This window comes from Grammomys surdaster, unplaced genomic scaffold, assembly GCF_004785775.1.
Source record: "Grammomys surdaster isolate TR1022 unplaced genomic scaffold, NIH_TR_1.0 63, whole genome shotgun sequence".
Classification (NCBI taxonomy): Eukaryota; Metazoa; Chordata; class Mammalia; order Rodentia; family Muridae; genus Grammomys; species Grammomys surdaster.
In genome coordinates this window covers 4,324,549-4,336,711 of record NW_021604565.1, presented here as the reverse complement: position 1 = coordinate 4,336,711, position 12,163 = coordinate 4,324,549, and the positions used below count along the sequence as shown (strand labels likewise).

The 12,163-nt window shown below is 46.6% G+C and overlaps 1 protein-coding gene across 2 annotated transcripts; it reads left to right on the top strand.

Moving 5' to 3' along the window:
* Positions 1-480: 480 nt before the first annotated feature.
* Positions 481-4,298, top strand: Fabp5 (fatty acid binding protein 5). Of its 2 annotated transcripts, XM_028766293.1 has the most exons (4): positions 485-617; positions 2,897-3,069; positions 3,386-3,487; positions 4,024-4,298. In XM_028766293.1, exons 1-4 carry the CDS (start codon positions 539-541, stop codon positions 4,075-4,077), a joined length of 408 nt encoding a protein of 135 aa, XP_028622126.1. In that variant the 5' UTR covers positions 485-538; the 3' UTR covers positions 4,078-4,298. The 2 variants fall into 2 exon arrangements, with proteins under 2 accessions (XP_028622133.1, XP_028622126.1); XM_028766300.1 differs by lacking the exon at positions 2,897-3,069 and having other exon boundaries at positions 481-617.
* The last annotated feature ends 7,865 nt before the right edge of the window (positions 4,299-12,163 follow it).

The window sequence follows — 12,163 nt, the reverse complement described above, 5'->3', positions numbered from 1 at the left end:
GCCCTAGGAGGTGGGAGGGTGGGGTCAGAAGGTTCTTTCGTGAGGGACTGTCAAGGTTAAGGAGACTGCAGTTTATTAATTAACTCAGTAATCAGCTATTCAACTCCAAAGCGCCAAGCGATGTCTAATTAGTTCCTCCTAGGTACTTAGTAAAAGCCGCAGGCCGGTGTCACCACGGCTCGCAGGCCGGTGAGCTCCACGCTGTCCCCGGATGGCGGTGTGTGTGGGGGTACTGTGCCGGAGCTGTCACTCAGGAAGGCATAAGGGCGCGCCAGGCGAGTCGCAGCTTGCAGTTGCTGTGGGAGACGTGTGGCGCGCCAGTCCGGCGCAGCCAGGGTGGCACCTTCAGACCCCCGGCACAGCCCAAGGCGCACGAGTCCGGGCGTGGCGAGGGGCGGTACCAGGCGGAGGCGTGCCTCCTATTGGTTGCCCGACACCACCCCCCACACCAACGGATATAAGCGCAGATGGCGCCAGGAGCCGAACAGCGCCCCCCGCCACCGCGTCTCCTTGCTGCTTTTGTGCTCTCCCTCTCGCCATGGCCAGCCTTAAGGACCTCGAAGGGAAGTGGCGCCTGTTGGAAAGCCACGGCTTTGAGGAGTACATGAAAGAGCTAGGTGAGACTTTATCGCCGAACCCCTCCCTGGGACCTCATCCTTGTGTGGATGCGTTGGTTCCCTTCCACCACGCGGCCGGTGGAGCTGCGCTGAGCACCGTGACGTGGTTAGAATGGAGAGCCCGCCTTTGCCGCGGGCTCCGGACGTGGTGGGTCACCTCGCTCCTCTCCTTTTCTGCTTCTTGCCCCCAAGACAGCCCCCTCATTGCTTCCGGTCCTTCACAGGTGCGTGCCAGCCATACTGCTATGAACCCCTTACAAACAGCCCCTCAGCTGCTCCTTAATGTTATCCCCACTCCTCTTTCTGTCCTCACCTGGTGCCACTGTCCTTGCCCCACCACCCAATCCCCGGGGTAGCAGCACACTCTCCTTTCCCACCTTGCCGCATCTTTTGTTCCTCGATGGCGCCAGTCTCCTTCCCCCGGCTCTGAGAGGACACCGCGTGGTAGGGCGTGGTTTCTGCAGAAGCTCTTTAGAGGCTATGAATGATGCGGCTTAGATCCCTTTCTCCACAGCATCTCTTAGGTCCTCTCCTCGCCACTGGTTAGGCGTGGCACCCGTGGCGCTGCACGGGCGATAGCAGGTGGCCTGTGGGCGAAGCGCAGACACCCATTGTGCATGTCTATAGTCTTGCGACCGTTCTGTTCTGGTTCTTTCTCTTGATTCTGGAGGATGAGGAGCAAGGAGACCTGGGCTTGGCTGGAAAATTATAATCAGAAACTGCTGCTGCTGCTGGCCTGTGGTTGCCAACTGTTCCAAGATGGGTGTGGCTTTGCAGCAGGCACTTGCTCCCTAAAGCCTAACCAGAGAGTGAGCAAGGTTCAAGTTCGCCCTCACTGGAAATAGTGCTTTGTTGTCTGTTGCCACTTTTGCCTACTCTTAAGGTAAGAATGTGTTGGTAGACACACAGAACAGACAACGAAATGGACCTTTGTCACAGATGTTAGGAAGCAGGATGGGGTTAACAAAACAGCCATTCTCTCTGAAGAAGTACTGCTGGTAGTAGGAGGCAGTTTCACGGGGTGCTGTTCCCAATATCCCTGCACGTTCAGAACCGGCCTTCATTCTTTTAAACATCCAACACACTATGGGGCTAAGTCTGGTTCCTGATGAATCATGTTTGTGTTTATACTATTGTCAGAATGTGAATGCATTAGGGTTTTGTGTCTTTCCTTGTCCACACTGGAAGACTAAATCAGGATAAATCTGGAAAGTGCCGTTTGCTGGCCTCAGCCCAGCCGTCTGTGCACAGGAAGCCACACAGGTGCGAGTGAGAACCAGTAGAGAGCACTGTTTGAAAGCAGCTGGGTGCTTATGCTTGAGTGGCCAGTTCTGAGTGAGTGGCTAGTTCTCCGGATTCTGGAGTTAGGAAGGTAATAGGCCTTACCCATAGATATTGGACAACGTAGGAAGGGGCACAGCAGAAGACTGCAGAGAGACATGGAAGGCTGGCTGAGCATCCTGATGAGTCACTCTGCTTGGGTCAGAGTCTCCTTTCTTGTGAAAATATCCTAGGTTCCATATGAATGTTACCACCACGGACAAGTACATAAACTAATGCATAACTCAGTAATGTGAAATTTCATACCTGTGTAACTACTGTGAATAAACAAACTACACAAACTAAAAATCAACCAGATACTCGAATAGTTTGGTGTTTTCAGATAGCACAGAAAGAGCCTCACCACGGAAAATGTTACATTGTCACCCAGCTTTGAAATGTTTGTTCTTTCCCAGGGTGTATCTTTCCCTCTACTTATGAACATCAGAGCCCTGTTCCTCAGTTAAAACACTGCTGTTTAGATGGGAAGCTTATTTAAAAACACACTCCAACTGCTTTTATACTTACATTGTTGTTTGGGGAACATAGTCTCTATGCAGCTTAGGCTGACCTTGAACTCTTGACCCTCTTACCTCCGTGCCTTGAATACTGGAATTACATGTGTGTCAGCTTCATTATTTAAGGTTAAGGAGAGGACCAGTAGCTCAGTGGCTAGTAGCTGAGATTTAGAGTCAAGTTGTCAACACTATTGGCCTCGAGTTCTGTCACTTCTGGCTAAAGGTGCTTGCCCGGCTCTCATCTGTCCAGCGGAGACATCACCCCTGCTGGCCCCATCTCAGGATGACCATGAGGCTTACGTGTGTAATGTGTGTAACATGGTAGATAATCACATGTCAGTGAGTCAGTAAGACGAGGCTGGCAAGTGGGGTGACTACAAATAAATCCTTGCTTGTATCGTGCAAATTCTAACTGCTCCTTGTGTTATCTCCTGTCCACAGGAGTAGGACTGGCTCTTAGGAAGATGGGTGCCATGGCCAAACCAGACTGTATCATTACTTGTGACGGCAACAACATCACAGTCAAAACCGAGAGCACAGTGAAGACGACAGTGTTCTCTTGTACCCTGGGGGAGAAGTTCGATGAAACTACGGCAGATGGCAGAAAAACTGAGGTCAGCTACAACATGCTGTGAGGTGACAGAAGCTTCTAGAATGACAGGTTACATTGTAGTAACAACATCTGTACTTATTGCCAAGGGCTGAGTGAAAAAAATTACTTTATGGAGTTGAATTTTGATAAATTAGTAAAAGTCCCAGGACTATGAAGTGGAGACATGTTGTGAGTCTCTAGATCGAAATGCACATAGTTATTGTGAATAAAATCAGTATGGTGAAGTAGAGACGGAAAGGTGAAGACGTGTTGGGGTGGTGTGGGTTATGGGGCTTCCTGTACTTTGGAAGATTGTGAAGTACCCTGCGTTTTTGCAGACGGTTTGCACCTTCACCGATGGCGCCCTGGTCCAGCACCAGAAGTGGGACGGGAAGGAAAGCACGATAACAAGGAAGCTGAAGGACGGGAAGCTGGTGGTGGTGAGTATGAAGGGCCGTGTGTCCTGCTGGGATCTGTGCTTGCAGCTGCAGTCATCACAACCATCCTTGGCTGCTAGCTTTTTAACAAGAGAAGGAGACTTAGGAGGAAAGTACTCCAAATAACAAGTTAGAAACAGGAGCCCTCATTACTGAGGCAGGCCTTGTGGGGACAGAGAAGTGATGTGATTCCCAGGAAGTGGCTGAGCAGTCTCCCTGTGCTGCAGTACCTCTGTGAGAGCTGGCAGGCTACCGTGTAGCCCTCTCCTGGAACGTATATCTCCCTCCCCCCATTTATTTAAAATAAGGGACATTTGCCAAAACCACATGAGTAATTTAGAGAGGATATCCAGTGTTTTAGTCTGCAGGGTAGCAAATGTACATATAAACAAAAAAGCAGGTCCCAGGTTTTCTCAAGTCCAGAAATCCCAAAACGTGCTTTTTCTGTTAGCCAGGTCTGTTATAAGCTTTTATAGGATTCTGCCCCCAACACACGCTCTGACGTGTACAGTCAGCCTGGGTCTGTATCTCTCTTCTAGGAATGTGTCATGAACAATGCCACCTGCACTCGGATCTATGAGAAGGTGCAGTGAGGACCTCATTGTCATCCTGGACAGGCGTCCGCTGCCAGAGTGAAGAGCCCAATTCAGTGAGCAGGCCATAGACACACACACGGCTTCACTTCTTTGGTTTTATTTTTCATGACTGTTCAGTTCTCTTTATTACAAACACCTTACATGAACCCGTGTCAAACTGTTGGTTTGCCCAGGATCATCCCTTTGTTTAGTAAATAAACGTGTTTGTGCTAACTCATGATATGTGCGTGGGTTCTTCAAGGAACTGGAAATTGATGACACATTATAACTACTGGGAATTATAAAACTCTCTGGTGTTCTTCAGGGTTCCCTATGGCTGGTATATTCTCGACATTTGTAGGCGTGGCCAGCTTCTTTTGCAGCAAGTACATGTTCGGTCATTTAAGCTTGCCCTTCATCAGTCGAACTTTGTCAACTCAAGAATTTGAGACTATTCCTATTAAAAGATAGCTACATAAATTTTATAGTATAAAGGAAGAATCAAGCTTATAAATGGTGTGATTATAACATCCACAAAACCCAAGGGAACTTTCATTTAGAGTATGGAGGACCTGCCATGCACTGAGGTCTGCTGGGTTGAGAAAATCTGAACCCTGGACAAGCGCAGAGACACTCCCAGCTTTAGAATGTGCTGTACTGCCCGTCACAGGTTATCTACAGCTCTTGGGTCTTTCTGTGTGCATTCCCGTTTGGAAGTATGTGATGTACTGCTGTGTAAAGAGTTGAGTTTTACTTTGAGAAATACGTTACAGGTACAGATCTCTGTGTACACATTCCCCAGAACAGCATCACAGGGGCTGACTCTGTTATCTGCATTCTGCAAATACGGGAAAGGGTGTTTGACTAGCTAACTTATTCAAGGACTCAGGAAGTAGAACTGGGTTGCAAAACTCTCTTCACTATGTGCACTTAATGTATTTGGTTATTCTCAGCACAGCCTCTTCCTGAAGTGTACAGACCCCGAGGTTAAAGTCTTTTAGTGAACTCAGATTTTTCTACGACCACCTCCCATGTGCTGGCATCTCAGAAATTACCTAAAGCTGGTCAGTCCCAGTGCTCAAGCAGCTGGACCATGAACTTCAGGTTAGCCTGGGCTACATAATAGGACCCTATCTCAAAAAGAGAATTCCTTGGAGCTAGTTGTCAGTGCAAGTGACTTCTTGGTCACCCTAGCCCTATGCCGGCCAGTGTGGGCCCATGAGCCATAGTGGGCTCTAGAAACGTGGCAACTCAATTGAGCTGTGCATACTGGGATTCCAGAACTTTGGATTGATAAGCAGACCATCTAAATGGTTTTTTCCTGAACAGGGGAGATAGAAACTCATCCTAGAACCTGCAATCCTGCCTCATTCTGAACACTGGGATTGCAGTGTGCTACCATATCCAGAGCATGTTCACTCTGATAAGGTATAGGGACCCGGGTTGGAATCTCCAGCACTGTGCAAAGAGCCAGACATGACTGAACATGACTATAATTCCGACATCAGGACCGGCGACGGGTGAAGGTATCTCTATCCAAAGCAGTGGTCTTCTGGCTCAGTGACAGACTGTGTCTAGAGACATTGAGGTAGAGAATGGTAGAAGATACCTGATGTGCAGTTTTGGCCTTGCATGGGCATTCATGGTATTATTTTTGTGAACCATGTACATGTGCATGCATGCATGCTTGTGCACATGATCACACACACACACACACACACACACACACACACACACACACACTACCCTGAGGACTGGGGACATTGTTCAGTGCATAAAAGTACTTACAGTGCAAGCATGAGTACCTGAGTTCAAATCCTCGGCAACTTTTAAAAGGTTGGGCATGCTTGTCACACCCCTGTTGTGGGGGATTCCAGTGGCCAGTAGAAGTTGGAGAATTATTAGGATTTTCGAAGTACCAGCCTAGCTTCAGACTCAGTGAAAAACACCCTGTTTCAAGGAAATAAGGCAAAGAATGATCAAGTAAGACATTCAATATCTTGTTCTAGTCTCTGTGTGTGCACACAAATGGGTGTAAATCACATATACACACCATACATACACAAATAAAAGGAAAGTAAATTTAAAACTACATAGAACACACTTGAGCTACAGACCCTACAGAGAACAGCACAGAGCACTGCAGGGTCTGCCACACAGAGAACAGCACAGAGCACTGCAGGGTCTGCCCCACAGAGAACAGCACAGAGCACTGCAGGGTCTGTCCTCACAGACAGCAGAGCACACACTGCAGGTTCTGTCCCCCCAGAGAGCAGCACACTGCAGGTGGCCTTTGTTTCTCTTTGAATCACAAGATTGACCAGGAGATTTTGCCTGCTGCCCTGCCCAGTATCATGAGAATAGGGAAAAAGTCAAAGTTCTAATGTGAAATGTGTCTGCTGAAGATGAATGACTCTAATACTATTATTTTATCAAAAAATAAGGTAAGGTATCTCAAGGGACTACCCAACCGCACTCCTCTATTGAATAAGCTCTGACCTTGAAGTTTGCTCAGGCATTGAGCTGAGATCATTATCATGTCACATCTGATTTGCTGTGTCAACTTCCTGGTTCACCTCCTACCATGCATGTCTCAGCCCCCCTTCTGAGCCCTGGGCCACCGATGGATACAATTATGTCTCTGACCCAGGGCCTTTGTATCTCTTGAAGTTTATCCCCTCCCTACCCTCCCTGCCTTTCCTGACTTACTATATATTTCCTGGGTTAGCTGTGAGGGTATTTGTGCTATTATCTGTCTCCCCAACTGTGCAAAGTAAGCTCACAGAGAAAAAGCTGTGTTTACAGCATGCCTTCTACACTCTTAATGACAGAGGGGTCTGCACTGAGAAGGCACACAAGTTATTGTTAAGAAAAAAACCAGTTCATTAATAAGCCAACTGCTTCTCATCTATCAAATGCTTATTTAATACCTTTTAGTGTTATGTATGACCCTTCATGATGTTTATTTTTTAAATCAGATTTTGTACCTTTATGCAAATTTTCTCAGGTTGTTTAGCTACCCAAAAGAAGTGTACTTGATGACTGGGTACAAATGTCTGGAACAGAAATCGAGAAAGGCCTTGGCCTTATTCTTGAGCTGGTGTATGGCCGCCATCAATGTAGGCTAGACACTGGTGGCCTGCTCTATGTGGAAATGGGCTGTCCTTCTGGGCCTGTGTGAAAGGTGAGTACTCTAACACGATGTCTGCTCAAATGAATGGAACCCAGGCTCTCTGTGGGGCACAGTGCAGCTTAGATACGGATCATCACCAGAAAAATGGCGCAGCACGCTAAACCTTTCACCTGCCCAAAGGGAATGTGTGAGAGATTACGTAACGGACGTAACGTTTGGATTATACCTTTCTTCCCTTAAGCCCTGCTATAGAAAATAGAATGACCTTGACCTCCTGACCCTTCTGCTCCCATCTCTCAAGTGCCACAGTTAGAAGATGTGCACCACGGTACACAGTGTGGCCAGGGATCCGCCAGGCTTCCTACCACTGTACACAGTGTGGCCGGGGATCCAGCCAGGCTTCCTACCACGGTACACAGTGTGGCCAGGGATCCGCCAGGCTTCCTACCACGGTACACAGTGTGGCCAGGGATCCAGCCAGGCTTCCTACCAGGGTACACAGTGTGGCCGGGGATCCAGCCAGGCTTCCTACCACTGTACACAGTGTGGCCGGGGATCCAGCCAGGCTTCCTACCACGGTACACAGTGTGGCCAGGGATCCGCCAGGCTTCCTACCACTGTACACAGTGTGGCCAGGGATCCAGCCAGGCTTCCTACCACTGTACACAGTGTGGCTGGGGATCCAGCCAGGCTTCCTACTACTGTACACAGTGTGGCTGGGGATCCAGCCAGGCTTCCTGCAAGCTAGGCAAGTATTGCATCAGGTAAGCTACACCCTTAGCTCTTTTGGGTTTTGTTAGCATGTTTAGTTAATAACAGAGTGCTTCCTGAACTGGTAGCTTCGTTATGATTTCTCATTGGTGCACACCTTTACTCTTGGTGACATCCACCCCTCTCCCCTTCTCTTGTCTCTCTGGGCCCCTGCATTCTCCCCCTTTTTGCTTTTATGTCTGTATTTAACTATAGACTCCACACAGAGAGAAAACATGCAATATTTGTCTTCCCTTTAACCTCCTATCACCCTCCCTCCCTCCCTCCCTCCCTCCCTCCCTCCCTCCCTTCCTCCCTCCCCTTCCATACCTTTGGACCCCTTGGTCCCCTCACATAGTCCCTCATTTACTTTTGTGACACACACAACACACAACACACACATCACACACATGCGCACACACAAACACATCAGACACCATACACACACACATACCACACACACCACAGACACACCGCATACCACACATGCACACACACATACATAACACACACACACACACCATACATCACACACATATATACACACCACACACATGCACACACACACACATGCACCACACATACACACACACACCCCTCAGATAACTTTCTCTGTCTGGCTTATTTTCTTAACTCACAGGATGCCCTCCAGTCCCACCCTTTCCCCTACAGATTGGATTATGTCCTTGAGCACTGGTAGTGTCCATCTGAAAATGCATTAAGAGCCTAAGGAGGCTGAGACACGGTGACTCATGACAGTGGGACCCACGCGGGTGATTGGAAACACTGCTGTGTGTTATGTACACAGTGGTTCTATTTCAGTTATTGATGACATGCTTTCTTGATTCTTAAAGTCATCAGTGTTTCTTTGAAACTTGCTGTTTTAAAGTCAGTGAGTGTCTATTCCATTGATTCAGGAGAGTAATTACAGTTTTTTCCTTAGGTTTTTTCCTTTCATTTTCTCTCAGCTTTGTCCTCTTAGAGTTGCCTGCTGCTCAGACGCTCAGACGCTTGTGTGCTGGACTGATGAAGCTGACAAACTGGTTCAGAGAGCTGACTGACGTGTCTCTGCAAGGTTGTGAAAGGCAGGGTGGTATGACTGGCTGCTGGTCACACCACTGCCACACCAGGGCTGGAAAATAACTGGAGTCTTATGACATCTGCTCTGTCAGGCTGGGTCACCAGATCACAAGGGACCATTTTCTTACAATCCAGTCCCTTCTTCCTCCTGTCTCTTCCTGCACTGCACACTTTAAAAATTTCTGGGAAAAAGAAAGCATTTTTAGAAATGATGAATTTTTTTTTTAAGGCACAGCAATGTATAACAAAGCAATTTGAATGGCTCGAAAGCAGGGCAGGATAGGGGTGAGGTCTTTCTCCTGGAGCTGACACTGTGAGGAGATAGAACATACCAGCCTAGAGGGATGCACACAGCTGGGAACAAGCAAGCTGCGTGACTGACACAGATGGCATAGGGAAGAAGTCACATGCCGGGGTGGTTAGGAAAGGCTCTCTCCCTGAGTGATGAGCAGTGGTAGTCAGGCAAATAACTGGATCCAGTGTATTGAAAGTGACAAGATACCCAGGGCAGGAGCCCCAGATGGGGAGGGAGCCCCAGATGATAAGCCTGGAAGGGGCGTGGAGGGAGGGGAGGGGACGAAAGGGAAGGGGAGGGAAGAGTCGTGGAGGGACTGGGAGGAGAGAAAGGAGGAGAAGCTTCTTCTGGATACAAAGTAGTAAATAAATTAATCAATGGGAAAAAAAGAGAAAGCGATGTAAGGCCGGCTGTCGAAGACTCCAGCAGGGCGCACAACACGCGGCGCTCTCTGTACTTGCTCAGGAGAAACGTGGACAAATCAGAAGTTCACTGACACAACCAAGGGGATCAACTTGGAAGTGAGGGGGGACTGTTCAAATGAAATGAAATGAAATTGAAATAATGAAATGAAATAAGCCCTGGTTTCACTTTCAGTGGTGAAAATGACAGATTAATATTTGGAATAACTCTTCCTAGAAACTTTCTTTGAAAGTAACTGGACAAAGTCATTTTTAAGCTTTCCTCAAAGTACTGGTGGTCTAATAACATTGTGAACTTGCATTTGGCTCAGATCTGGAAACTGAGAGCAGCAAGCCCAGCTGCCTAAGCTGGTTCTCCATGGACAGTCACTTGTAGAGGTAGACAGGGCTGAGAGGCTGCACTGGGTTTCCTGCAACACAGGAAGCAATTGGGCCTTTGATGGCAGACAAACAGACCAACAACTCCATCCTCTGTATATGCCTCAGAGACAGGTCTCCCAGCAGGCAAAATTTTGCTGGTGGTCACTGTTTCGCTACAAGAGAATAGAAAACACAACCTCCTAGAAAGGGGATTGGTCCCATAATAAAGCTACATTTAAGAAGTAAAACTCCAGCAGGCATTAAAATGATAAAGATACTAGTAGTAGTGGGAAAATCACTCCCCAAAGAGTACGCTATAAAATGGAAAATGAAAAAAAAACTTTGGCTATCAAATATCATATACACCACTGGTCCTTTTGTATATTAATACATGCATATATGGAGAAGACTATAGAGCAATGCTGATATTGCTTATCTCTTGAGGATGGAGTGATACTGAGTTTCTAGCTTTTCTTATGTACTCACAAAAAGCACATATCATAATACAAATAGCTTGATTCATATTTTAATAATACATTATATTAGGAAATACTGCAAAAAAGTACAAAGAATGAAATAAACACCCTTGGAAATCTAGTGTCAATAATATAATCACGTTAATCCTGATGTTCTGAAACAGTTCTCTATGCTTTAGTACGACAGCACAGCTAAACATTTTACACCTGAGATTAACATGTCATTTTCTTAACATTGCTAGCTTTCGTTTAAACTCACGAAAGTACGTGTAGACTCGAGCTGTGTTCCTCTCATTTCAGACTGCTGAATTTATGCCCACTCTGTGCTTGCTCAGTTTCCTTTTGATGTTTAAGATTCTGAAATTGATTCAGATTATTAACTGGTTTGAAGAACATCCTCAAACAATGTTGCAATGAAGTCATTCTAAGCCATTTAATTTTTTTACATTTCAGTTAGACCCCCTAAAGCACTTACTCAGCATTTTATAGACACAGCGGCACACACTGAGGGCATCAGACCGAGATGGCCTCAGGACAGCAAGTGTCGTGGTCACCTCGTTAGGGAAGCTTCTGTGCTGCACCATGTTTTCCTCAGCAGGCAGCTTAATTACACTAACAGGGATCGCATCTTTCCCCCTTTGCATTAAATATCTGAATCAGGGAATTATGTGTCCTACAATTAAGGAATTGATGTTTGAGTTATAGTGGAGATCTGCTTTCTTTGTCATTGATCGTTATGTAAAGTCTTGAATTTGCTTAGGCACAAAGCCAGTGCCTTCTTCTCTGTCTTCCGCATCCGTGGCCGTGCCAGGTTGTGAGTACCCACGTGTATAGGTCTCTGAAGCCCTGGCACTTTTTTGTTGTTATTGTTTGTTTGTTTTATATTCTGTTTCTTAGTTTCTTGAATTTTTTTAAACTAGGCTATTACTGAAAGAAAAAAATACAAAGAAGAAAATTTCCAGAGATGGATTTCAGAGCTTCAAACTAGTAGCAATGAAAATGACATCCACATAGAAGTTTGGGAGAGCTCCATAGAAGAACAACGGCTTCTTTTATGACAAACAGCTGGTTTGACCACAATTTCAGTAAGTTACACTGCCAAATACAGAAGTGAAGCTTGCTAACTCAGTCAAGCGTACTCAGTTCCTCCCTTAGTTACACAGAGCAAATACACAGGACTCTCAAACGCTGCCTTTTCTGTGACAGGCAGCCTAATGGAAAATGGCCAGCTCTGGGAGCTGCCCTGTGGAATGCGTCATTTTGCCAGATGAGAGGCACACCCAGACACCTTGGAGAGATTGCTGTGATAGAAATGAGGTCATCTCAAAACTCTATATTATGTGGAAATGATTCCACGTGCCAATGAAAGGTTTTTATGCGGAATTGAATGCTTTATTCTTGTTTTAAAAATGTCTTACTCATACCTAAGAATGACTGTAAAGAAACTGAAGGGACTTTTATTAACCCAGTAACTATAGTAAATCAGCACAGCTCTGTACACTTAAGTCACCCTCTCATTGACTACAAGCCATCATGTACTCTCTTACGCAGGCCTAATGTTCACCCTCAAATGCGTTCCCCATTGTTG